Source organism: Bos taurus, chromosome 2 (genome assembly GCF_002263795.3).
Source record: "Bos taurus isolate L1 Dominette 01449 registration number 42190680 breed Hereford chromosome 2, ARS-UCD2.0, whole genome shotgun sequence".
Taxonomy (NCBI): domain Eukaryota; kingdom Metazoa; phylum Chordata; class Mammalia; order Artiodactyla; family Bovidae; genus Bos; species Bos taurus.
The window spans coordinates 15,707,493-15,734,533 of record NC_037329.1 but is presented as its reverse complement, the minus strand read 5'-3'; the positions used below and the strand labels follow the sequence as shown (position 1 = coordinate 15,734,533).

Genomic DNA, 27,041 nt, shown 5'->3' with positions numbered 1-27,041 from the left:
GAAGAGGTCTTCATGGCAATATTGAATTTTGTATCTTTCCTCTTACTTCTGACTTTCTCAGAGCTGTGAGCTAGAAGCTGGCAGGACCCCATACCAAGAACAGAAAAAGAGGAAACCAAGAAGGAACCATCTTCTTGCAGTAGCTGAAGTCTACTTTGTCGTACTATTTTGAGGGGTCATACAGGAAAATTTTTATTGCATACTTTATAGAATAATTTGCATTAGGCAAACTCTGTATGCCGACATGATGCATATAAGACATGGTTCCTATTTTCAAGGGTAAAAGCAGCTGCTTACCTACTATTGTAGGGGCATGCGCCTAATGTCCCTAACCTCGACAGAACCATTCATTTTCTTTCTGGTGACTTTAACAATTTTGTGCATTCATGCATGTTCAGTTGCTTCAGTCCTGCCCAACTCTTTGCGACCCTATGGACTGTAGCCTGCCAGGCTCCTCTGTCCATGGGATTCTCCAAGCAAGAATACTGGAGTGGGTTGCCATTTCCTGAGTACTATTTATTGAACACTTATTATGTCCTAGATAATTTGCCCAGAGCACTGGTTATATTATCACTTAATGATCATTTCAGGCCCAGTTCGTTGTTACTTTTTTTGACCCATACATAACCTCAAGTTTAATTAATAATTTATTCCATGACTAATTTTTAATTAATAATTATTAATACATCACTCATTCTGTTCACTCCTTTAATGTAGCTCTTCTCATTCTGTAGTCTACATTTCTGGCTGTCCCCCTATACAATGAGCTCAGTAAGGGAAGCACCTCGATTTCACTCCAATTTCTTAGCATTCGGTAGTTCCTAAGTATTCTGTTGTGTGAGTATTGTGTGGAACTCCATGACTTCAAACACATTGAAGAATCATGAAATTTTTGAGCCATGAGAGGAGAAAGATTTAATTGGAAAATGTAACTTGCCTGAGGTCACATGAATCCAGTAAAATGAGATTAGAATCTAGTTGCCTTGCTTTTCAGTTCACTATTGTTTCTTCTATCATGGAAAATGCTACCAAAACATAACTAAATATCTTTTATCTCCCAGCTCCACCCAAACCTCATCAGTCCATGGCCTTTGGGCCTTCAGTCTACTTCTGTGATATTAGATTTCCTAAAACAATCCTTTTTTTTTTTTTTTAATATATAGCTTTCCTTTCACAACTTCACATTCCAAACAGAGAAAAATCCAAACTCCAAATTGGTTGGCTTTTGCTAGCACAGTGTAAAAGTTGGGAGAACCTTCTGCCGGTATTTTCACTAACAAGCTCTTTCCACAAGTACAATTTAATCCAGCCCAATCAAACTGCTTGTCAACACACACACTATGCTCTGTCTTCAACATCTGAGACTTCATATTCGTTCTGACTAGTGTCCTTCCTTCTAGCCAACCTGGTGCACTTTAATTACCTGTTCCCCTTCTGGATCCGTTGCTTCTAACACAGAGTAGAGAGATGTGGCTTTAGTCACACAGTAGTTGAATGAGTAAATTTTGCGCCCAGCACCTGGGGCATAGACCTCCAAAATGTTCACTGAATGATTGTGTCTTAGGAAAAATCACAGAAATGTAACTTACTCATTAGAATTGTTAAGCAATCCTTTACCAAAACTTTTCTATTTGGAGGAAAAATAAGCATATTGGCTCACTCAGCCTTTTTTTCTTTTTTCCTTTAATTCTATTTCATCTGTTATGACTCTGCCATTCTCTGTGAACTCCACATTCTCCCAGCACCCCTGCCCCTGACACTTGTGGGAGAGGAATCCACAAATTCCTTTGGGGCTCCATCACTGGAGCAAGTTCTCAGGAGCTGGAGAAGGTCTGGGCTGCAAACAGGAAGTTTCTGTACTTCTGGCCACTTTGTTCCCCGAGGCAAAAGCTGCAGAGTCCACCTGGAGACTGAGAATGGCAGAACAAAACTAACCTTCACTATCCCCCGTCTGCAGCTTTTCTGTGTGGACATTCTGACTCAGTACCACTTAGGGATTTCGCTCTCCAGAACTGGTATCTAGTATGCACATTAGAAGAGAATCTAGCAAAGCATCAGGTATGAACCCTCCTTACGTTCCTCTTCACTTTGATCGTTTTGAATTTTTAAGTTTTGAAAGCATCCATAGGACCTTTCTCTTTGGAAGGCCGAGGGCCAAAGAGAAACAGAGGCTGACCACCTGGTCTCGAAATCCTTTTTTCTTCCCTCAGTGTCCAAGACCTCATCTTGCCCCGTGAGCTCTCAGGAGGGGCAGGTGGCAGCTTTCCTCTGCTTCCGTACCTGGCCTAGTCAACGACACCCATTAGTCTCCAATCTTCCAGAGCAGTGGGGGACTACCGGCCACGCGACCCAGGCCCTTGCCCAGGCATGGGGTCTCCGTGGACTACGCTGGCCAGTGCGCTGGAAGAGGGGAGTGGGCCAGCCCGGGCATGACCCCAGCTCCAGCCTGTGGGGGCGGGTAGTCCAATGGGCAGCCTCGCTCCGGAGGCGGGCTCAGGCCGGAAGCCACCCCGCGGCACAGCGGCCCCGCGAGACGGCGCCCGCGCCCCCGCCTTCTCCGGCAAGGGCTCCGCGGCCAAGGGCGGCAGGGGCCAGTCCGCCGGGTCCCCGCCGCGCTCTTTGTCCGGGCCGCGCGCGGGCGGACGCGTGCGCCCCCCGGGTGAAGGGAGGCGCGGAGAGACCGCGCGGGAGCGCGCGGGAACAGCTCGCGCCCGCCGGCCGCCGGCGGCGCGCGCCCCTCCGCCAGGCAAGCAGCGAGCGAGAGCGCGCGCCGTCGCCGCGCCCGCCCCTCCCCCCGCGCTCGCCTCGGAACTTGCTGACTGCGCGGCCGGGAGGAGCCGAGCCGGGCGGCGGCGGCGGGAGGCCACAGCGCGCGGGGGTCTCCCGCGTCCCCTCAGCCTCGCCGGGAGCTCGCGCCCTCGCCCAGCCGGGCTCCCACCCCCCCTTTTTTTCGAAGGCGCTGGGCGGCGCCACCCTCCGGCCGGAGCCCGGCACTGCACAACCCCCTCCGACTTTCAATGTTCCACACTCCCCGGCCAGAGCCTCCTCGGCTTCTTTTTTTCCCTCCCCCCCCTTTCCCCCCCCCAGCTGCCTCCATTTCCTTAAGGAAGGGTTTTTTTCTCTCTCCCTCCCCCACACCGTAGCGGCGCGCGAGCGGGCCGGGCGGGCGGCCGAGGTAAGGCGGCGGGGCCGGGGGGCCGCGTGGGGGGCGGCCGGGGCGGCGGCGGTGGGGGAGGGGGCGGGGGCGGGCAGCTTTGTTCGCGCCGGGCGCCCGCGCCGCCGGTGTCCGCGAGCCGCCGCGGGGCCGGCCGGGCTGCTCGCATCACTTGGCGCCCGGCGCGGCGAGCGCTGCCCGCGGCCCCCGCGCGGCCCTCCCCACAAAGGGCCGCCGAGCTGCGTGGCCGCCGCCGGCCGCGGCTCGCCTCGGCGGGCGCGGAAATTTGTTGCACTTCTTGAGGCTTTGTTTGTTTGTTTTTCCTCTGAAAAAAAAAAATTTTTTTTTTTTTTTGGTTATTTTGGACAAAATGTCGGTCCGTGATGTAAAAATTGAGCGAGGAACCTTGATGGCATGGGGAGCTTTGCAGAAGGTGCAGTTTGAATTCTGCTTTTCCCAGGGTGGCAGCTTGGTCTTGGCCGGATGAATCTTCGCTGCTAGCCGTGGCCAGAACAGCTTGTTAGTTGATTTTTTAAATTCCTAAGTGTTGTATTTAAAGGCTTACGTGCACAGAGGAGGAATCACCACCTTAAATAAGCATATGGGCGATTAACAGGGTATGTTTTCCTCTCGGAAAAGGAATTTGGTAGCTTTGACCAATGTCAGTGTATAAATATTTAGACGTTATTAGTGACTTTTTAACATTTTTCAGCGAGATCTGTTATTTACAGTGTGTCATATGTTATTAATGCTCGTTCCCTAAGTTCCCTGGCAAATCTGTTTCATGCCTTCTGAGAAAGTAGACAATTGATAGATTGTCCAAGGGATGGAAAAAAATGTGAGTGGGTTTTCTAACTTGAGTTCGGTAAATCCCTGAACGCTGCCGTTGTGAGACACATCACCTCCCCTGTAACCTTGCTGTACGATGAGATAAGTGTGAACACTTTTGAAGCGTTTTCATTAAAACACGATTTTAGGTGAAGATTAAGAGAAGAAAATGCTATTGGTTTATTCCTTAGACTTACATTTCCTTTCTTTCCCCGTTTTTTTCTTTAAAAAGTTTTCCAAGAAATAACTTCACCAAGATGTCCAGTGATCGGCAGAGATCCGATGATGAGAGTCCCAGCACCAGCAGCGGTAGCTCAGATGCAGACCAGCGAGACCCAGCCGCTCCAGAGCCTGAAGAACAAGAAGAAAGAAAACCTTCTGCCACCCAGCAGAAGAAAAACACCAAACTCTCTAGCAAAACCACTGCTAAATTATCCACTAGTGCTAAAAGGTAACCTCTAAAAAAAGGACTAAGCACGTTGTCCGTTTGTCTTCCAAATGGACGCTTTTGTTGATTTAACATCAGTAGCAGTAGTTCAAAAATATTTCCTTTGCTATCGGTGTTGTTTGGACTTGAATGAGTTGTCATTCTTTTTAGGTGGTATATAAGCCACCTCCCTAGAATTAGACTTTTAAGCAAACTTGTTCTGTGCTTTGGTAACTTCAGAGAGAGTGTCCTTGAGTAGAGATTGGAGTAACATCTGACAGATTAAGGAGTTGGCAAGGAAAATTTGGTGATCCCAGATTAGCTGGTACATTTGAGGATGTTGTCTTTTTATGAGTTATATTCATCTTCATTGAAGGTGACACTTCGAGAGATCAGTGCCTCTCTTCATGAAACTTAATGATCAGAAATGGTCATGTTTGCTAGAAAATTTTTCAACTCAGGGCCTTGGCTGTGTTTGAAGGCAGATTTTAAAATTGTACTTCAGGTCTGTTTTCAGTTTTTAGAAGCGTGACTTTAAGTCATTCATCTCAGGTTTTACTTTTTCTAATTAAGCTATGGTCATACCTCTGTGTCCTCGTCAGAGTAGGTAAAACTGAAAAGTAGCCCTTTACATGTTAGGTGGCGCTTGGTGATTGAGAAGTTTGCCATTATGCCTCTTCACTCTAAAATTTGTGGATATGCTTGACATGTTAATACTCAACAGCAGGAGAAGCATATTTTGTTGGGTATAAGTGAAAGATCATTTCTTTTCTGTTGATTTATATTTCTGTGATAGTGAAAATAAGATGCTGTCAATGGGACTCCAATCAATGGTAGTAGTAAGTGGAATACCTGTGAATTTTAGTAATTACACATCAGGTGTGCCTATAGCATTAGTCGATATCGACATTTTATTGATTTTTGTTGATCTCAACCAAAAGAAAAAGAAAATATAAAAGCTGATCAAATGTTGGCGTTGTGTTAGTGAGTCTGTGGATTTTCACCTCTATTGTATCAATAATCAAGTGTTAATAACTAGAATATTTTATGAAATAACAGCAGTCCATGAGATAATTTAAAATCCTCCTCAGTTTCTTACAATCTTGTTGATGAACATATTAAACATATCTTAAGTTTTGAAAGCATTATAAATTTGAATAAAATAAGAACTGCTCTTTTTCCTCTTACCTCAAGGCTGTCTATCTTTTCTCCCAAATTTATTAAATTTAAGTGCTGTACTTAAGGTCAGGGGAGAAACAGATTTACTTCAATACAGATATCAGAATTCTTTGAAAGTTTTTCACTGGTAAAAATATTTGTAAATTTCAAACTTTTTTCTGACAGGTAAAATATTGTCAAAATTATTAACGTGCACTTGCAGTAGCTTGTTAATTTTTACCTTGGTAAAGTGTCTTGGAGTCATTGTCAAATATTCTAGTGCTTTCCCTCCTCCCTTCTTGTCTCATTTGCATATAAGCTTGAAAAGAGAATTTCTCTGGTAAAAAGTGCTTTAAAATACATTTTACCTCCTTTTCTGAGTACAAGTGGAGGGCTAGTTCTCAAATCAGGTGTGAATGTCTTAATTACTTACAGTAGCAAGTGAGAAAAAAAGCTGCGAAGTTTCTGTTAAGGGATTTGGGTTATGCCTCTGAGAACAAAGAGGGAGCAGCCATGTTAGCATTACTGAGGGCGCAGCCAGCCTTGCATTTAACTGCATGGTGGTAGAGGGCAGTGTGATTCCCCGGTTATTCTGTAGACTCTCAAATCCTTTTTGTCTGTTCTCATTTCACTAACAGAATTCAGAAGGAGCTAGCTGAAATAACCCTTGATCCTCCTCCTAACTGCAGGTAAGAAACAAATTGTGTTGTTTTAATTTTCAAATTGTGGAAAAATATCCAGAGATTCATGTATCGTTGTTGGATATTTGTGCTGCAGAAGAGACTACACTTGCTTCTTTTCAGCTTTGCAAGTGGATTGAACAAAAATTGTCTTGGGTGAATCAAATAAATTTGGGAGGGAAAAAAAACCTTTTTAGAGTGTATCATACGTTTTGAACTTATGAATATATTGATTTTTGCTTCTTGCTGGGATTAGTATGAATGGTGCTGATTTTTACTCTCTTGTAATAGTTCTGTAGTATGTTTATTCAGAAGTATATTGCAGAAACTTCTAAAATTTTGCTAAGCTGTAAAGTTACTGCTTGTGTGCAATCTGAACTGACCTTCCAAATTTAGAAATTGCTGAATGTGGTGTTACAAAAATGTAAATGCAGTAAACAGGAGTATAGTTGTTTCTGTTTGATTTATTCAGTAACTTGCCTTTAGGACAGAGTTTATGTGTTAAGCTAATGGTTTTAGCTGCTGTTTTCTAGAAAATGCATTGTTGGAATTATTTACATTTTAATCAGATGGTTTAATTACTTGGGAAAATCCTTAGTATTTTTGGTCCTAGAAATATGTGTATAAAAGATAGTGAATGAGTTGGAATTTGTGGGAAGAAGTCATTTCAGTGAAACTCACATAGAATGCTTTAAGATTGTTGGTTGGTATAAGGTGCATTAAAAGTAATTGGTTTGAATTGTTTCCCTGAAATATTATTTAAATTCCTCTTAGCGCTCAGTTTTTCATCTGTGACTGTATGACTTCCAAAATTCATCAAACTTAGAAAAACTGTCTTGTAGATAATTTGCATGCAGATAGGTACTCAGAAACCAGAATGGCTACTAGAAATAAAGCAGTGTTACAGTTTGATATGAAAGTGTTTTCTTGTCCTACCTATATTTTTCTACAAGTTGTGTTCACTAGTGGTGATCAGACCTATTTCTGAAATCTACTTGAGATATAATAGGATATAATCCAACCGCTTCTTATTGTGTATGTTAACTAGGTCCTCTGATAAGGTGATCTGATGTTTATTTGCTTATATTAATATTTGTTATCAGACATTTCAGTTCAAAACGGAAACATGAATGTGAGCTAATTTTAAACAGATAGTAGTATGTCAGATATCAAAGTAGTACTCAGGAGCTAGCTGCACTCTCCAGTAATGCAGCCACTAACCACTTGTGGCTGTTGACCACTTCGGTTGTAGTCCAAAATGAGATGTTCTGTAAGTGTAAAATACACATCAGATTTTGAAAACAATATGAAGAAAGGAATGCACAATATTTTACTGATTTTCAAAAAATATTTATTACATGTTGAAATACTAATATTTTGATATGTTGGGTTTTGGTTATTTCGGTATGTAAAATGTTTTAAAATTAATTTATTGTTTTCCTGTTTTAATACGGTTACTAGACAATTTAAAATTACATATGTGGCACATGTATTTCTGTTGAACAGCACTGCTTTAGAGAATAAATAAATCAGTATTTCCTTTCAGGCTTCTAAATGGTGTGTCAAATCTGTAGCCATTTAGGGAGGTCAGGTTAAATTTGCTCTCTGGAAGAATTATTTAACATGGAGAGTGTATTCTGGTATTTCTCATTATAGAAGATGTAAAGATCTATGGGTTCAAAAGTCTTTATTGTTTTAAAATTACATATAAGGTCAAACATTTTTTAAAGGTTTTTGTTGATTTTCTGCAAATGGCACAAACTATTAAATGGTGTTTGTGTGTGAATCTGGTCAGCCCAGTAGACACGTGCTGGATGCCCTGCGAGCAGTAGTGCTGCAGTGGCTGAAATGTGCTCTGCCCATTAACCCAGGAATGTTTCCACAAGGTCACTGACGATTATTGGAGAGGAAGTATAGTCTGTCTTAGAGACAGAAAGTTTAGTTTAATTTGCTTTTATTTTTCTCTTTATATACCATATTTCCTTTCAGTCCATGAAATAATGCTTCACATTTAGTGATTAGACTGGTGAAATGGTCATCCTTTGGGCTTGCTCGTTGAGCAGTAACTTGGCACACATATATAATCTGTGCTTTCCCTCCTCACAACCTGCGATCACTGTTAACTACTGCAAATGACACCTTTCAGTTCTCTGCTGCTTTTAATGTATGAGTTCTTTTGTGACTGTGTGAGTGATTAATAGAGGGGGAAAAAAAAAAGAGAAAATATCAGTCTTAGTAGGAGACCGGAGAAGTTGTTTTTGTTTTTATTAGTTTGGGGACAGTCTTCTTTCATATGCTGGACAAGTGAAATATTCACATATTTTTATGTGTTTTTCTGTAAGTCTTCAGATTCTTTTGGGTGGAAGAACATCTAGGTCTTGTTCTTGAGCAGGAGTTTGGAATAGTAAGGTTTAGTGGAGACATTTTTAGGATTTTTGACAGCTAATTTATTTTTACCTTTGTGTCAAATACGTATTCGTGGTGTTCTTGTAATTCACAGGTGAGAATTTTAGCTTTATGGTGATTGTACAGTTTAAATTTGTTAATTTATGTTATAATTACTAGTGGGACTCTATTAATAAATTCTAGAAAATATGTGAATTCGTATTGTCCGAAATCTATGAAACCTAATTATTTTGACTTTCATGTGTAGTTAACTAATCAGAATTCCATTATGGTTTTGAATATGATTTTTACAAGCTTGTCAAAGTATGTGATACATTTTAATTTTTCAGAGAAGAATGTAAAGTACGTCTGTGTACATTGAGAAAAAAACTTGAATGAAATACAAGAAAACTCAACAAAATCAAAATTACTCAGACAAGATTTTTTCTTAAATCTTTTCCTGTGTTTAGTTAATAAAATATTTTTTAGGTATTTATATAGCTGTGTCAAATATGTATACACCCAGGGTGATCATAGGATAGACTTAATTACTGAATTAAGTGTGTGGCTTTAACCTGTCTAAATATATTTGGGTAGTTTTGATATTTCTTTTCCTGATAGTATAAACATGTGATAAAATGTTATTTCCAATGATTTGATGGCATTTCAGTTTTTAGGTATTGGTATGCTTTAGGCCAAAGCATTTACAGATATAACACTTAGTGGCTTCAATTTATATTCTTTATTCTAGATTACAGTGTGAAGAGTTGATGCACCAGTGAGAATGAAGGGAGATTGTATTATGTGCATTTCCTTATCTGTTTTTCGAGAAAGTTATTAAGTAGAATTGAGCGATGTGCTATAAGACATTTATGTTCCATCTGTTCCCCAGAGGGTGTCCTTTCAGGACTTGACAGGTGGTGGAAGTTTAGAAAGGTGCTGGATTTTTAACTCATCTCTTTAATTCTTTTCCTGAGATAGTACAAAAATATGCTCTAAAAATATGCTTTAATATGTTCAGATTGAACCCATATTAAAGTAGACATTCAGGGACATTGTAAATAGTTTTTGGATGTTAGAAAGGCCTTATTGAGAGGGAGGCGTTACAGTACCAAGTTATTGTATTAACATACGGAACCTGAAAGTGGGTGCTATGATGCTTGCAAATTTTGCTCATTTCCTTCTTTCTAAAAAATGAACAAAAGCAATTAAGTTCTAAACCAGTAGTTGGGAAGCCCTGATTTACTCATAAGCCAACTGTCTGTGGATGAGCTCTGCCTCCTTTTGCGGATTACTACCACCTTGCACCATTTCTAGGGAAGATAGAACTTTGCTGCTCAGGGGTGGTCTTCAGACCAGTAGCATCTGCGTCACAGGTGAGATTTTAGAACTGTAGAATCTTGCGTACCCGCCCTGCAAAAGTACTGAATCAGGATCTGAATTTCAACTAGATTTCCAGATGGATTGTGTGTATTTTAAGGTTGGAAAAGCACTGATGCTTGAGCTGGACTGAGTACAAGTCCCTGCTCTGGCACTTAATAGCTGTGTTACCTTATATAAGTTATGGAATATTTCTGTCTCTCTGTGTCTTATCTCTATAATAAGAGGTTAAAATTATACCCCCTTTATAAATTTGTTGTGAAGATTAGATGAGTTTATATGTTTAGAAATTCCTTAATGTGAATTGGGTCGATAAAGTGGTTGAGGCGTGGTTAAAGAGCTAGCTTAGCAGTATGTCTTCACTTTTGCTGGCATTTTCTCTAGTGCATCAGCATCCAACTATTGGAATAATTTTATCTTAATCAGCTCTGCACCTATTGGGAGTGTCAGGAGCTAGTTAAAAGCATTTCCTTGGAACTTGAGTAAAAAAGAAAATAAACCTAAGAACACTGGGCAAGGTTGAACAAATAGTGTATCCTCTTTAAAGAAATATGCTAATGGTTAATGAAACCTAATTCAGCAGGGAATGTTCTGTCCAGTGGATTATAATAAACTACTTTTAAATAGTGGTGATACGTTTTCTTTTTTAGTATTCCATTATAGGAATTCATAGTTTTACTGAGAATGAGATTATATCAATAATTTTGTAAAATTGATTCTGAATTGATATAATTTGCTAGTTATCTGAACATAACATTCTTTCCTTCTCTGTGATCTAAGAGATTTTGGAAGCTTTCTCTAGTTGACATATGAAGGCAGGTCATGATGAAAGTGACATGTGAATCTACATAGATTGGTTGCTTATATAATACTTGGTTTTAAATCCTCCCACACATATGGATAGATTGCTTTTTCTTTTTTATGTTTACATTGGTTGTTATTGTGTATGTTAGCCAAAATGTGCTATGTGAAGGTACTCTATTTCATAAAACAAAATTGTTTCATTAATCATCTAGCCCTTTTGTTTTCAACTCTTGAAAAAAATCCTGTAATGGCCTTTTTATAAAAATTAAATCTTTGTTGGATGCTCACTTTGTAAAATAGATAAGTACAGAACTACCCTGACTGAAGGGGTTTTACAACTGGTCTGTCAAATTGACAGGGATAGAAATTCTAGACAAAATAATGACTTTGGATTGGAGATCTATGAAATATCCCATATATTCTTTACTTTTTCATAATTGTGTGTGTTTTAATTTTTGGCTTCACACTAAAGCATGTGAGATCTTAGTTTCTCAACCAAAGATTGAACTTGCACACTCTGCATTGGAAGGCAGAGTCTTAACCACTGAACCACTGGGGAAATCCCCATATTTTTAATATGATTGTTCAGAGGTATTTGGCTGCCATTTGTATTATTAAAAAGAAATTGGTTTGCAGTAAAGCTCGTTATTTCCCTCATACATGCCGGTGTAGCAGAAAGATTCAGTACTTTGTGACTGAAAAGTTTTTCCAAAGGAATGGTATAATTGAAAATAATATTCTTCGCCCTCAACAGGTCACATTTTTATTAGGGATCTGTTAAGTTCAGTGCAGATAATGTAATCAGAAGGTGGGTGAAAACTGTGCGTTTAAAAAGTTTCGTGGTTACTTTGCAGCTACGTGCAAGACTCAAATTGTTTTGTTCCTTTCTATAGATAACCAGCTGGTATATATTCCCTCCTTGAATGAGTAGCTGTAACAACAGATGGATATGTTTAGTTATAAGAAGATCAACAAGTCATTGTTCCTTAGAGTACAGGGGTGCTCCAGTGGATCTTGATCTGCCATTCTCGGCTTTCTTATAAAATTAAGATTAAAAACAGAATAAAACCACCTGTAGATCTAGAGAACTAGAAAGATTTTTCCTTCCCCTTTCTATACGGCTTTAACAGGGTAGCTTATTTGGCATTTTAGAATCAAGAAGAAGAAACATCTTTAAACCTTTAATATTTCTCTTTCCCCAGTTCTCAACTGGGGGCGATTTTTGACTTCTTCTTCTCACACTGCACTCCAGTTGTCCTATGGAACAATCGGCAATGCCTAGAGACTTTTCACAACTGGGGGAAGAGGAGCTGCTATTAATGATTTAGTGAATAGAGGTCAGGGATGCTCTTAAATACCCTGTAATACCTAGGTCACCCCCTCCAACAAAGATTTTATCTGGCCTAAAATGTCAGTAGAGGTTGAAAAATCCTGCTGTAGATGTTAATTCCAATACCTTGCCTCTTTAAGTTTTACATAGTTCATTTATTATTATTTTCCTGTCTCAGTAGTGATGCCTAGTGCATATACATTCTCCTGTACTTTCCTGAGAGTTGGTAGCCCCATCTTCCACTGCTCTTGTGCTGTAGTTTATGGCTACACTGAATACCTTTTAAAGTATGGTCTACTGAGGCCAGAAATACTTATAGCAATATTTTTAATTAATTAACTAGTTTCCTACTTGTTCATTATACCCTCTTCATGATTTAGGTTTAGACTGGTTATATCTGTGTGCTACTAGAAATACTGAAGTATCATCGAGTGTAAATAACCATTGGGAAATCATCAAAATTCAGTTTGATACCGTACATTGAACTGCAAACAGTTTAGAAAGCCATGCTCTTCATCTGATTTTGATTTTTATCATTAAGACAATACAGAGATTATCCTATTATTGTTACAAGTCCTCAGTCCTTTATTTCTAACCTGTGGGGCCAGTAGTGTTTCAGAATGTGAAAGTTTTCAGATTTTAGAAAGGGAATGTGATGTGGTTTATATAACACTGCCAGTGGGATCTGGGGCAGCACTCCATAATCAAACACATTCATATTTCTACACCCAGACTGTATGAATGTTCTCACTAAGTGGGATAAATCGGCACTACAGATAGTTTCAGGTTAGTTCCTGTTTGGTGTTGCTGCCAAATTATTTTTCAGTCTTTGATTTTGAGAGCTTTTGGGATATTGCAGGATTTGGGTGAGCAGTTGTGGCCCTGTACTGCTACTGTGACAGTGACAAGTGACGCCAGCTGTTTTACTACACGGTGCAAGGGTGTTTAAAGGCTTGTTCTGCTTTTCTTTCTTTTACCTGTTTCCTCATAGCTGTTTTTAGTCTCTCAGCTTTTATTTTTGGATCATTGCTTTTTTTTTTTTAATTGTCTAACCTGTATGATTAACCAGAAAAGAGTTTAGATTCTTGATTTTAGAGTTTTTTTCTCCTTTTGAGGTGAAACTATAAGTATCGGTTTCTAAGTTATTCTGTGTATGTTGGATTATTTTTCTACTTTGCTATCAGTATTCTCTCTTAACTATTCTGTTCATTCTGGACATACCAAATTACACAGAAAGGAAGATATCCTTTAATACCTAAGCATGCATGCATACTAAGTTGCTTCAGTCGTGTCCGACTCTTTTGAGACTCCATGGACTATAGTCTGCTAGGCTCCTCTGTCCATGGAATTTCCCAGGGAGGAATATTGGAGTGGGCTACCATTTCCTTCTCCAGGGGATTTTCCCCACCCAGGGATCAAACCTATGCCTCCTGGGGCTCCTGCATTGCAGGCAGATTCTTTACCACTTAACCGCTGGGGAAGCCCATGATACCTAAGCATAGGACTCGCCATCATTATGTATGCATATGAAGGCAATGGCACCCCACTCCAGTACTCTTGCCTGGAAAATCCCATGGACGGAGGAGCCTGTTAGGCTGCAGTCCATGGGGTCGCTAACAGTCGGACAGGACTGAGCGACTTAACTTTCACTTTTCACTTGCATGCATTGGAGAAGGAAATGGCAACCCACTCCGGTGTTCTTGCCTGGAGAATCCCAGGGACGGGAGAGCCTGGTGAGCTGCCGTCTCTGGGGTCGCACAGAGCCGGACACGACTGAAGTGTCTTAGCAGTAGCAGCAGGCTATAAAAGGAGATATTAAATTTTGCTAAGCTGTTTTGTGTTGCATTAACTTCAACATATGTTGGGCTCCTGGGTAGCTCTTCCATGTGTTGGCTGGTATCTATGCAGCCTACAACTTGTAGCTCTGCCATTTTCAACATGTCCAGGCAGGATAACTGGAGGGTCATGTGCTGGCTGTAAGTGCTTTGGTCTGAAAGTTAAGATATGGATTTAATCATGTGACCTCAAGGTGGTTGGAAAATGTTGGGGAGCATATGGATATTTAGAGAGAAATTTCTCTGCCTATATTTTGTACAAATTGTATGTTGTTCATGAACAGGCAACTTTCATTCTCACTTCAGAAAAAGAAAGAGGAAATAATTAAGCACCCAGCCTGACACTGTACTGGATTTGCATACTATAGTGCCTATTAATATGCTATTTTATTTAATTCCCAAAACAATCCTATGAAGTATCATTCTTGTTAAGGTTTCAAAAGGTAATCTGAGAGTTGTCACACATGTAGTGCATATATATACTTAACAGCTCCAGGGCAAAAATCTAGGCTTAGTTTTGACGTAAATGTAAGCACTTTTTGCTTCTGTACACTGCTGCTTGAGAAATCTGGTAAAAGCATTCAGAGTTGTTTCATGGTCTGTAGGTGCATTCCTAGTGTGAGTGTATCCCGTCTTTTTGCTTATAGTCTCTTGAAGGATCCAGCATACTCCATGGTTTTAGAACCTGGCAAATGAGGTTCAGTTGGTGAATTGGAGAAAGAAGAGTTTTCTTCTTTGCCTTGGGGGTGCTAGGCTTGCATTAGTGTATTTTTTTTTTTTAATCATTCAGACAGAATCATTTTCTTTTTTAGGGAGCATTCCCCAAGTTGCCAGCTCAGCTCTCTTCTCTCTTTCCTTGTAAGGAAGAAGGTCAGGGAATGAATATGATCATAACAGAGAAGGCACATCTTTGTTCTCTGACTCGTAGTTCCTTGTGTAAGGCTTTTCTTTGAGCAAAGGAATGACTTTAAATCTACCTCTCTTTTTTTCTCTCTGCCTATTTTGGAGGGATTTGGACCAGTTCTGCCAGTCTGAAGTTTCTTTCCTGCTTCACTGTCCCAGAGTAAATATACTTTGTCATTCTGTTTAACTTCTAGCTTGTCTGGGGAAAAATAAAGACATCTCTAGTCTGAAATTGCTTTTGGGAGTATAGCTCCACATGTTTTGGTCTGAGTGAAGGGCCTAGGGAAACATGAATTTTGTTACCTTTTTATTTTATTTTCCTTTACTTATAAATCATCATGATGATTCTCCCTTTACATCCACGGGACTTGCTTTTTATAAACACCATTCATTCCCTTTCTAAGGGTGGTTATTTGTAGTTTGTTTGCCATTTACAATCTTATGGGTCCTTTACAAATGGATCATTTTTTTACATTAAATTTTAGTAGGTCAAGAATCCATTTATTTAGGGTCCCCAAGAGAATCCGTCTCAGAAGATTGTGGCTACATGTTTTTTATGGCTTCATGCTGCTTTCTGTAGTCTTCTCAATTTAAACAGTAGTAACAACAAAATTTAGAGGGCATCTTAAGGCCTTGGCTTTATGTTTTTCTTTTTGTTTCACACTTGTTTCTAAGGAGATTGGTGATATTTGTTGGATTTGTAATATGTATACTTGAAGTAAATTTACCTTCAATCACAAAGAGGGGAAAATGTGGCATTTGAATGGTTTGAACACAACTTTAGATGCATGTGACCATGTGGAATTCAATGACAGTTTTAACTAGTGTACCTTTAGAGTTTCTTTATTTTATTTACACCAGTGTCTGTTTAAAATTTTTAAAGACCTTTCTGTTATATCCTCCCAGATGCTTTATATCCCCATATCCATTAGAGGACTATGCTAAGTATTCATTTTCTTTTATAAGCCCTAAATAAACATGTTGCAAATGATCACTTTTCCCTCCTGCTGAGGTTTCTTAATTTTTTTTAATTAACTTTTATTATGGAGAACTTGGAACATCTACAGAAGTAAACAGGTTAGTGTGATAAATAGCAATGTAGCCTTCACCTAGTTTCAATTGTTAACAACTCTTGGCCAATCTTATGTCATCTATAACCCCAATCATTTCACCCTTCTATATCATGTTTAAGCAAATCTCAGACATCATTTAATCTGAATTTTTAAAGAACAGATATTTCAGGTGCATTTCCAAAGGATAAAGACTTTTAACTTAACCCAGTGCCACTAACACATCTAAAAATGTCATCAAAATTCTTAAATCAGTCATGTTCAAATTTACAAATGTCTTAAGGATTGTCTACCTTCCTTCTTCAAAGGTAATTTGAATCAGTATCCAGATAGACACATTGTAATTGGTTGATGTGTTTTATATATCATCCAATCTTTAAATTCTTTCTGTTTTTGTTTTTGTGTTTCCCCTTTTCATTTTTGCAGATTATTTAAATGAAACAGGGCTGAGTTTTTAAGTCTGGATTTTGCTTGTTGCACTCTGACGGCAAAGTTTAGTATCTTTTTGTTCAGCGTTTCCTGTAAATTTGGGAGTTAGGTACTGGATATTCAGGATTGATTACCACCCCCCCCTTTTTTTTTCTTTTGACAAAACTGCTTCATAGGTGGTAGTGAACTATTTCATCAGGAAACACCTGAAAATCTGGTTGTGTTTTTGTGATGCTGGTAGCCACTGGAATACTTGTCTAAAGAGAAACTTGCCCACATCTTCTATTTGGTTACCAGTCTGGTAAGTTCTATAGTGAAGGCAGAATAAGTGCTTAATTTTTCCTCTTGTTTATCAGATTTATTTTTTTGCTCCTTTTCAAAATAGTGAGTTGGTTACCTATCCTTTTCTGATTCATGAACTTGTATTTGTTCTCTTTCATTCAATTGCGGTCCTTCAGTATATGGCCGCTGTTAGGAAACTTTGCATGCATAGAAGTTGCATGGACATATTTGGTGGTAACAATGCAAAGGTGTTATTCAACTCAACCATTGCCCTAGGTATTATTTTGAAAACTGAATACTTCTTGAAGCTGTCGCTTTAAACATAAGATATTCTCCTGGCTCTATCTTAATTTGTGAAGGGATAATCAATGTCTTAGTAACTGAAATTCCTATATTAGAACTATATGTCTGTTTTTAAATTTTCAATTAAAATAGATTAAGGTGGAATGCAGAGACCTTTATCAGAATCAAATTAATCACAAGAATTAAATTTAAAAATGAACTTTATTTTATCTAAATATACAAGAAAAGCAGTGTTCTCTGTCCGTCTACAGTGTTTCTTATCAGTGTCCCCTTCGGCATTTTGGACTGTGTTGTGCTTTGCCTTGGACTTCCCAAGTGGCACTAGTGGTAAAGAACACGCCTGCTAATGCAGATGTAAGAGATGCGCAGAAGATCCCTGGGTCAGGAAGATCCCCTGTAGAAGGAAATGGCAACCCACTCAAGTATTCTTGCCTGGAAACTCCTGTAGACAGAGGATCTTGGTGGGCTGCAGTCTGTGGGGTTGGAGAGAGTCAGACACGACTGGAGCAACTTGGTGCGCAGCAGCACGTGCTTTGCTTTAGAAGACACTGAGTATCTTTGAGCTTCATGCTGGCAGGGCCTCTCCCAGTTACTGTGGCCACCAGGACGCAGCTCCTGCTCCCTTCTCCAAATGTCCAGGGGGTGACCGCAACCATGAAGTTAAAAGACGTCTGCTCTTTGGAAGGAAAACTATGACACACCTAGGCAGCGTATTAAAAAGCAGAGACATCACTTGGCTGACAAAGGTCTGTGTAGTCAAAGCTATGGTTTTTCCAGTAGTCGTGTAAAGATGTGAGAGTTGGACCATAAAGGAGGCTGATAGCCAAATAATTCATGCTTTTGGAATATGCTGCTGGAGAAGACTCTTGAGAGTCCCTTGGACTGCAAGGAGATCAAACCAGTCAGTCCTAAAGGAAATCACCCCTGAATATTCATTGGAAGGACTGATGCTCCGATACTTTGGGAAGTATCCGATACCTGATGGGAAGAAGTCAACTCACTGGAAAAGACCCTGATGCTGGGAAGGATTGCGGGCAGGAGGAGAAGGGGGCAACAGAGGATGAGATGGTTGGTTGGCATCACCAACTCAGTGGACATGAATTTGAGCAAACTCTGGGAGATAGTGAAGGACAGGGAAGCCTGTCATGCTGCAGTTCATGGGGTCACAAAGAGTCGGAGACAACTTAGAGACTGAACAACAGCAGTGGGAAAGGATTAACGCTTCCAGTTGCAAATTCCTGGTCTAGATTCGACACTGTAATGATATCCAATCATAATATTTTAATAAAAATATTTTTGTGTAGCATTGCTTCCAGTAATATATAATTTGTAATAGACTTCTTATGTAAAATCTATTATGACCAAATATGTATGATTTTACTACATATGAAATTGTCTTTTATACAAAAATTATTTTTTTCCTGTAGCGTTTTACTTTTTTATACTTCCCCCTAAACTCTGAAATGTTATACTGAATTTAAGCTTTTTGTATGATCTTAACATGTGCATATACACACTCTCCGGCAAATACGTTTCTTTACATATTCTTTTGATCTTTTCATTATTAGTGAGTTTAGTTTTATTTACAGGAAAATCTGAAAATAAAAATGGGATTTTTCTGCTAGCCCACTGCCTCAAACTGGGCCTTTTCATTTATCTTGTATCTCTAATTATTAACCTCATGCTGTTTCTGAGAGGTGTTTTTTTTTTTTTTAAAGCCCATTGAATTCTGTCATCTTTTCTTATCCACTATCTGTCTGCCCATTTATGTTTAGTTTACTGAACCATATCTCCCACTTTTCTGTCTTTTTTTTGTATTTCTTTCATCTGTTTGTAATCTGTCTTTTTCTCTTCTGTTTTATTTTCTAAGGCTATTTGATAATCTAGCTGTTAATGTTTTCTTCATGTGACTTATTTTTAATTTATTTTTTAAGTGCCTTCCTTCTTATATTTCTTTACGTTCAGCTTCTTGCTGACATTCCTGAAGTGTTTCTTCTTTCTCCTAATGACTCTTCTTTCCATTTAGTGTTTCCTTTTAAAAATGTCTGGTGTGACTGTGTTGGTGGAGTGCGTGTTCTTTTTTCACCCTTGTGTCTTTTTCCCTTCTCATCTCCCCTGGGCACTCTTGGCTTTCTCTAGTTGCGGTGACTGGGGGCTGCTCTCCAGGCGCAGCGTGCAGGCCTCTCACTGTGGTAACTTCTCTTGTTGCAGCCCGGGCTCTAGGGCGTGCAGACTTCAGTAGTTGCAACTGGCTGGCTCCAGAGCTCCAGCTCAGTAGTTGTAGCCCACAGACTTAGTTGCCCTGCTACATGTGAAATCTTCCCAGACCAGGGATCGAACCCCTGTCCCCTGCATTGGCAGGCAGGTTTTTAACCACTGGACCATCAGAGAAATCCCACGGCTGCTTTTTGATCATGGAATTTCCTCAGGAATTTTAGTGGGTGTCCATCAAAATGTTCTTCCTTTGGTTCCTAACTTATCTTTATCTTCTGTTAATGTATAAAAGCTGTGCTCTAGCAGAAGTGGTCTGCTTCCCATCCCCTGGCCATAACATGGGCTTCTAGGCGCTGCATCTTTGTTTACCTTCTCTCAAGGTCTCGAGTGATTTTCATCCACCAATCAATAGTGCTCCTTTGAGACCCATTTTAAATCCTACATCTTGAAAAGCTTTTGGTGCACATCTGTCTTTTGAGAGACTTGTATTTATTCCCTGGTACTTCGAGCGTCTTGTCACATCCCCTTTCTTCCCAGCTGAACGGGGCACCAGGACTGGGTGTGGATCTTAGGTTTCTTTATATTTTCAACTCTTAGTGTAATACTCTTGTACTACATTTTAGGATAATGTTAGTGAACTCCTAAGTTGAAAGTAGTACTGAAACTAGCCAAGTTTTCAAAGGTGCGGCATAACACAGGAACCTATTTTGACCATACATCCTGGTTTTTATCTTTTGTCTTAGTGTCATTGTTAATGGCATTTCCTTTCACTTTCAGAAATACCCCAGTTAGTATGATAAATTGTAGGGTTACCTTAACCCTGATAGTATATATGTGGGAAGTGTTCTGGTTAGACTTGGTGAATCAGGAGATTTTTTTTGTAATCAACCATTATCCAAAGCAGAGATTCTAATTCTTGGTCCAAGGGTGTTCTGAGCATGTGCATTTTGAGAAGCATGTCCTAGTATTAGGTGCTAGCTGCACTCTAATCAGTTTTTTTGAGAAGTGGTGCTCTGAGGCTTGGGGTCATTGTTGGAATGAGGAGAATTGGGAAGGGGCAGAGGAGATAATGAAATACCATTTAATCTCTATGAGGCTAGAGAAGAACAGTTAAGATCGTGGTCTTGATTTTTAGTGACTAGCTATTTCTTAATGTAAGCACCCTCTGTACTTTTGATTGCTGTGTCATAGTGCAAAATATTAGTAAAGCCTGTGGGAGATGTGTGCAAAATCAGGGCCATGTGTGTATGTATGTGTGTGTAGCTAGTGACTTAATGAGGGCATGACATTTTAATGCAAACAGCTGAAAATAGAAGTAAATCAGAACTTAGTAAGTTACAACTTCGGAGGAAGATGGCATGAGCTATAAGTACCAGAGACATCCCTAAATCTTACTAGGTGTTTTTATTTTAAAAAAGGAAAAAACTTCAACAGCAACCTCTTAAACTAATTGACAAAGGATGATTCATTTGAAAACATGGATTAGCTTATTTGTTAAAAAAAAAAAAAAACTTTAAAAAATTTAAAATTAAAAAATACTTTATACTTTTAATAAATTTCTCTGTAGATTTATATGTAAGATGTTTTAAACTTCCAAATGGTAGCTGTTTACCATGGTTAGAGCATAGGAAAAGAAGATAAACTACCTTAAATGTGTTTGGAGGCAAATATATCTAAATGATACCAGTACTGTCAAAATGACAATGCTCTAATTTCATTGATGAAGGGAGTATTAAAATTATAAAAACAAATAGAATTCACTTATTAGAAAAGAATACCCTGGAGAAGGGAAAGGCTCCCCACTCCAGTATTCTGGCCTGGAGAATACCATGGACTGTGTAGTCCATGGGGTTGCAAAGAGTCAGACACGGCTGAGCGACTTTCACTTTCACTTTCAGTACCCTTCAAACAAAGGAAGTTTGTTGCAAGACTGTGAAGAATGTTCCCAGCCCTCTGACATCACAACAGTAGGCTAAAGAAGAAAAGTTATTGAGCATTTCAAGAAATGCATAGTATGATATAACCGAAAAAAAGGAAAAGAAACAGACTGGTAATAGAGAACAAATAAATGGTTACGGAGCAGGGGCAGCAAGAGTAGGGGATTGAGAGGTATGAGCTATTATGTGTAAAGTGAGCTGTAAGGATATATTGTACACACAGGGAATGTAGCCAGCATTTTAAAAGTGTACATGGAGTATATAACCTTTAAAAATTGTCAGTTACTGTATTGTACACCTTTAACTTATATAATACCGTGTATCAACTGCAGTTCAGTTTTTTAAAAGAGAAACACACAATATGAAATAAAAGCATTTGGTACATTTTCCCCACTCATCAGTTATGGACGTTTTGGTGGTTTGAACATTTCGCCTGTTGTGAATAGTGTTGCTGGCCTTGTGTGTCCAGGCATTTGTTTAAATATCTGTTTTGAGTTCTTTAGGGTATTCCTAGGAGTGAAACTGCGATGTCTTACACTTGCCAAACTCCTTTTACAGAGTCTTTGCCACTTTACTGTCTTACCAATAACGTATGAGGGCTCAACTTTCTCTACATCCTTGCCGTTCTTACTTTCTGTCTGTTTGTTTATGAGAGCCATTCCAGTGGGTGTGAAGTGGCATCTCCTGGTAGCTTGGATTTGCCTTCATTTGTGATGTTGAGCACCATCTGGTGTATTTTAACTGATTCTCAAACAGTGAGGTAGAAGAGAGTTCTTCCTTAAAAAAATAAAATATACTCCCCGTTAACAGAAAGCCAGTTATCCTATTTGTTGAAAATACTTGTGAACCGTTATTTTAAAATTAGGGGTGGGGGGAACCAAGGTACCTGAATTGTAATTAGGTACTAACTGTGACTATAATACAAAGTTCATACTGGAAAAGCAGAGCTGGATCACCACCGCCCCAGCCCCTTGCCCCCAGCACAGAGGAGGCAAGCTCAAACTGTCCTTGTATATAGCCAGGAAGTCCAGCTGACCCAGATCAAGGGCTTTGCAGTTAGGCAAATATGAGTTCAAGTCCCAGCTCCACAAATTAACTGTGAGGTTTTGAGCAAGTTATTTAACTCCTTTCTCAGAATGCGGATAATGCAGTTTCATCTTTTTTTTTTTTTTTTAGTGAGCTAGATATTATATAACTTGTATATGTTACATGTGATGGTAAGTAGTAGTTATATGGAAAAATAAACAGGCGTGTTTATGGAAGGACATTCTGATAAAATGAAGTATTAGAACCAATTAATGTAACAAAAAATAGTGCTAGTCCACAAATAGCAACGATGAGTAGGACAGAGTAAGAAAATATACAGCATGGTCATTGATTTATTTCTCTGGTAAGACTAAGATTTTTTTGTTCAGCAATCATCTTCTGCAATCTTCATTATCAGCATTTAGCCCAGTTTCTAGCACAAGGAAGATATATATGTATTTTTTAAAGTTTTGTTGAATAGAAGCTCAGATTGACAGTGAGTTTAACAGATACCTTAAAAAAATCTGTTAAATTTTCCAAAACATGAAATCACAATTACTTACTAAGTGAAGTTTGGATAAATGAATAGTGATTTTTTAAATTGTCAGTCACAACTTTATAAGCTCCAGATGGGTGAAAATCTTAAATATATCATGAAAAGTCAAACTGGTTTTACTTTGTAAAATGGGCATCTGTATTGTTGGTTGAACCAGAACATCCACATTGTACCACTCCAGGGATACCATTCACACTGTACTACTCTGTATTCAGGATAAATGGAAAGCTCTGGGGTTGTATAGTGCAGTGGCTGTGATTAGACCTGAAAATTAACTTCCTTTTTTTTTTTTTTATTTATTGAAGTATAGTTGATTTGTAAGGATTAATTTTGAATCCATTAGCAAAAGTGCAAAGGAGATCATTGAAATTACAGTATGTTAAGTAAAAACTCTTGTGCTGTGAAAAGGAATGAAACTTTAAACACACAGGGAAAATGTTTACCTGGGCATTACAGGCTATGTGTTTATTCATAAAGAGATCATATCAGTAATAAAAATATCAAAAATAAAAATCATACTGATGTAAACCAAGGTTTATAATGGTTAGGTGAAAGATATGAACTTAAGTTCTTAAAGAAGCAAAAACTAGAAACATTGTTAGAGGGCTTGGCACTCCTTGTGCATGCATGTCATGACCCCATGGACTAGCCTGCCAGGCTCCTCTGTCCATGGGGTTTCCCAAGCAAGAATACTGAAGTGGGTTGCCATATACTCCTCCAGGGGATCTTCCTGACCCATGGATCAAACACATGTCTCCTGTGTCTCCCGTGTTGGCAGGCAGATCCTTTACCACGGAGTCACCTGGGAAGCCCTTTTGGGCTGCTTCAAAGACGTGCTGAAAGCCTGCAGAAAAATACTTAATGCGTAACATTTCAGGAGGAACATTTCAGGAAGTTTGAGGACCACAAAGTTCTTTCCAAACTTTAGAGTTTTAGAAATGAATTATTACATTTAATGTAAATTAGTATGAGGAAACATATGTTACTTATTCAGGAAAGATAGTTGGATGAGAAATAACTTTATACCCTTTTGAAAGTTGAGAGCTTGCATGTTGAAAGTTGAATTTAAAGAGCTTCTTAAATAGCTGGGGAAAAGAAAAATAAAATCGTGTTTTGTCTTTAGTCGTGTAAATCTCTTTCCCCATTATGAATGTGTGGGGAAACAGGAAGTAGGAATACAATAAAAGAGAAGATTTGGAGAAGGGATGGGTTAATGGAGCACGAGATAAAAGTAGGTTTGTTCCAGCACAATGTAGTGAAGTAGGCAGAAAAGTAGAGAAGAAAATAGAGATTAGCCTGGTGAGACTCAAAATTGAAGGTAAGGATCCTGACCTGCAATGGTAGTAGGAAATCTCTGCAGAGTGTTGGTGTTTAGAGGTGTAGCAGATAAGCCTGTAATGTGAATTGTAGTGGTTAAAGAGACTTGGAACTGATCGACAAATGGATGGTTCTAGGGGGAAATGATCTGGATGCAGTTCATCCTTCAAATCTATTCATATATTACTTTCAAATATGAATGAGATTTTATAATTTTACCTTTTTAACCCTCCTGTAGGACAGTGCTTATCTCACTTTTGTATATTCAGTGACTAGAAAAAGTGATATTTGTCTATGTTTTTGTGTTTTAATAATGGAAGTTTACAAGGAAGCTGTAATTTTCTGGCTGTTGCACTTTGGGGATTCAAAGGGTTTGAATATCACAAGCAACAGGCATTAATTACAGTATCATAGAAGCCCAGTTGTCGTTAGCTGGAACCACATGTGGCCTTCCATACCTAGCTGGCGAATAAAATTCTAGGAATTAGGTTGACTTTATGATTGGCTTATTAACCACTTCTTGAAATGAATTTGTATTAATGGATTTCTGTTTTAACGACATGCATTACAAAGCACTAATGTATTAGCAACAGCATAATGTTCAAGTGTAATCTATATTATATATTAATACGTTTATTCTGATTTGTATTGTTCACTGGTATTAACAAGTCCTAAGAGATTGTATGAGAAGTATGGAGGTGTGACAGAAAATGTAGGTCATGTAAATTGGCAGATGCTTATCTCTTTTAGAAATGGTTTCAAATGAAGAAAATACTCTAAACTCAGATTTAAAAGCTATGACTTAGAACAGTGCTGTCCAATAAAAATGTAATGCAGGCTACAAATGTAATTTTCAATTTTCTAGTAGCAATACTACTAATTAAAAAGCAATGTGAAATTAATTTTAAAGTTTATATTAATGCAGATATATAAAATTATTCTTTCAACATGTAAACAATATATACTGTATCTTTGACATTTGGTCTGTGTTTTACACTTCCAGCATAGTTCAGACTAGCCACTTTATCAGTCCTTAATAGCCACATATAACTAATGGCTGCTGTATTGGGCAGCATGGATTTAGAATGTTTGCCGTGTCTTTCTGTCATGGGTTAACTTGTCTTTTACTCCCTCTCACCACTGTTTATTATGCATAGATTTCAAGAACTGGGGCACACCCCACTTTGTAAAAGGAAGATTAAAAACCCTTCTTGGCTGGAGGTAATCAGATGTGAAAGGTCCTAAAGAAAGCTCAGTACCCAGTGTAGAAATGCAGGCTGTTTTCCAAGGGATTCTGCCTTGAAATATATCTCTCTGCCCGTGATTCTTCACTATTGCTGTCTTATGGTAGTATGTGCTTACTTTTTGTTTGAGAAGGGATCTTTTTGAGAATGGGGAGTTTATCTTGAATATCACTTTTGTAACAGGAAGTGTATTTGGTTTAATTAGGATTCCTAGGTGGAGGAGTTTATTTAGTAAGGAGGTTACAGAGGACTTAAAATGTATTTTTATTGCCCTTCTAAGTTGAAATGTCATTTGTTATAAGTTTAATTTTTTACATTAACACCTTTAAAGCAAGGGTGAGTGTATGTATTAGGCTGGCCAAAAAGTTTGTTCGGGTCCCCCTTATCTATGTATCTTATACAGTGATAACCAAGGCTGCTGTTGCTTCTTGGCCTTTTGTTACATGTAGTTTTGAAGGCTAGTAGTGGTATACTAAATGTTAAGATATACTGTATCTTACAATGAAAATATTTTGTAAAGAACATAAATAAAACCACAGGGTTGGCATCCGCATATGCTTGTACACTGGCAGCCCCTAAGCCAAACGCAGCACCGTGTGTTTGTCTGAACTGTTTTAGAAAACGGACTTTGAATGCCTGTGTTAGGACTCACTTGGTTGCAATAGTAGAAAATTTTAAAAATTAATGCTTGAGAAAAGCATTTATTTGTTGGCATTAACTGAATAATGGCACAACTAAATAAGTTGTCTCAAAAAACTGAGAAGTTCAAGGTAGAGTTGGCCACCTCTCCGTCTGCCAGCTCTGCTTCCTTTTAGCTAACTCCAGCATTGGACACACTTTCTCGTTGTGGTTATAGAATGACTATAACCACCTCCCTGTTGCATCCTGTAGGTTCAGGTGCAGTAGGAAGTAGAGTGAGATTCCTGGCTTGAGTTGTTCTGTCAGAGGTTCAGCTGTATCTCTTTAATCATTTGAGATCATCATTGAATCGATCACAGTGGGGTGAGTGGAGTAAGTGTGAAATGTTGTGCACTTACGGTTCATGCCTATCCCTGGTATATCAGGTCGGTGTATAGGTTATGAGAAAAGTTGCAAATGTTAAGTGGCTTACCACAAGTCAGGTGAGTGGGGTTGAGTTGCAAAACCAGTGTGTATCAGTTTTGGGGTGATAGATATTTATTTCACCATAACACTGTTTCCAACGTTGGTGGCTCATTAAGTAATTTACATTACCTACTTGGTACTTGAGAGTATTTGGTTTTAATTCCTCTGGTTTATAGCTTCCCATTATCAGAAATTATTGAAGAATATATTAATATTTATGTAAATGTGTATTTTTCCCCTGTTCCTTAAAATCCAGTTTTAACTGGAATTCAGTTTAACAGGTCTATTTTTATAGTTTTAATCTTTGAGATATCTGTGACTAAAAGTTTTTGAATAGGAAAGTACATTTGAGTTTGATTTATGGAATGGCAAAGATGTTTCCAAATGTTAAATTTTTAAAATGACTACCAGAACCAATTTTTAAACCTCAACTGGATAATCTTAACTGTGTATAGCAGTTGTTTTAGAGACCGTATAGCCAAGGTCTTGGCTTATGTAATAGAACTAAACCAGGCACTACTCATCTAAACAGTGGATGGCCTGCCACAGTTGGAAGGAAGAGGTTCAAAGTTTAGTTCTTGTGTAGGAACAGAATCAGAGGCATTTCTAGAGTCCCTCACTCAGAGCAAGCCAGAACCCAGCAGGGTGGAGAGGCTCAAGTCTGTGGCACTGTTC

The 27,041-nt window shown here is 38.8% G+C and overlaps 1 protein-coding gene across 5 annotated transcripts in view; it reads left to right on the top strand.

Moving 5' to 3' along the window:
- Positions 1–2,559: 2,559 nt before the first annotated feature.
- UBE2E3 (ubiquitin conjugating enzyme E2 E3) overlaps positions 2,560–27,041 on the top strand; it is a 92,323-nt gene continuing 67,841 nt past the window's right edge. The window contains exons 1-4 of one of the 5 annotated variants that reach the window (XM_059875251.1): positions 3,131–3,175; positions 3,615–3,673; positions 4,215–4,433; positions 6,206–6,256. In XM_059875251.1, the coding sequence (XP_059731234.1) occupies positions 4,240–4,433; positions 6,206–6,256 (245 nt within the window). In that variant the 5' untranslated portion in view covers positions 3,131–3,175; positions 3,615–3,673; positions 4,215–4,239. 5 annotated transcript variants of the gene reach the window in all.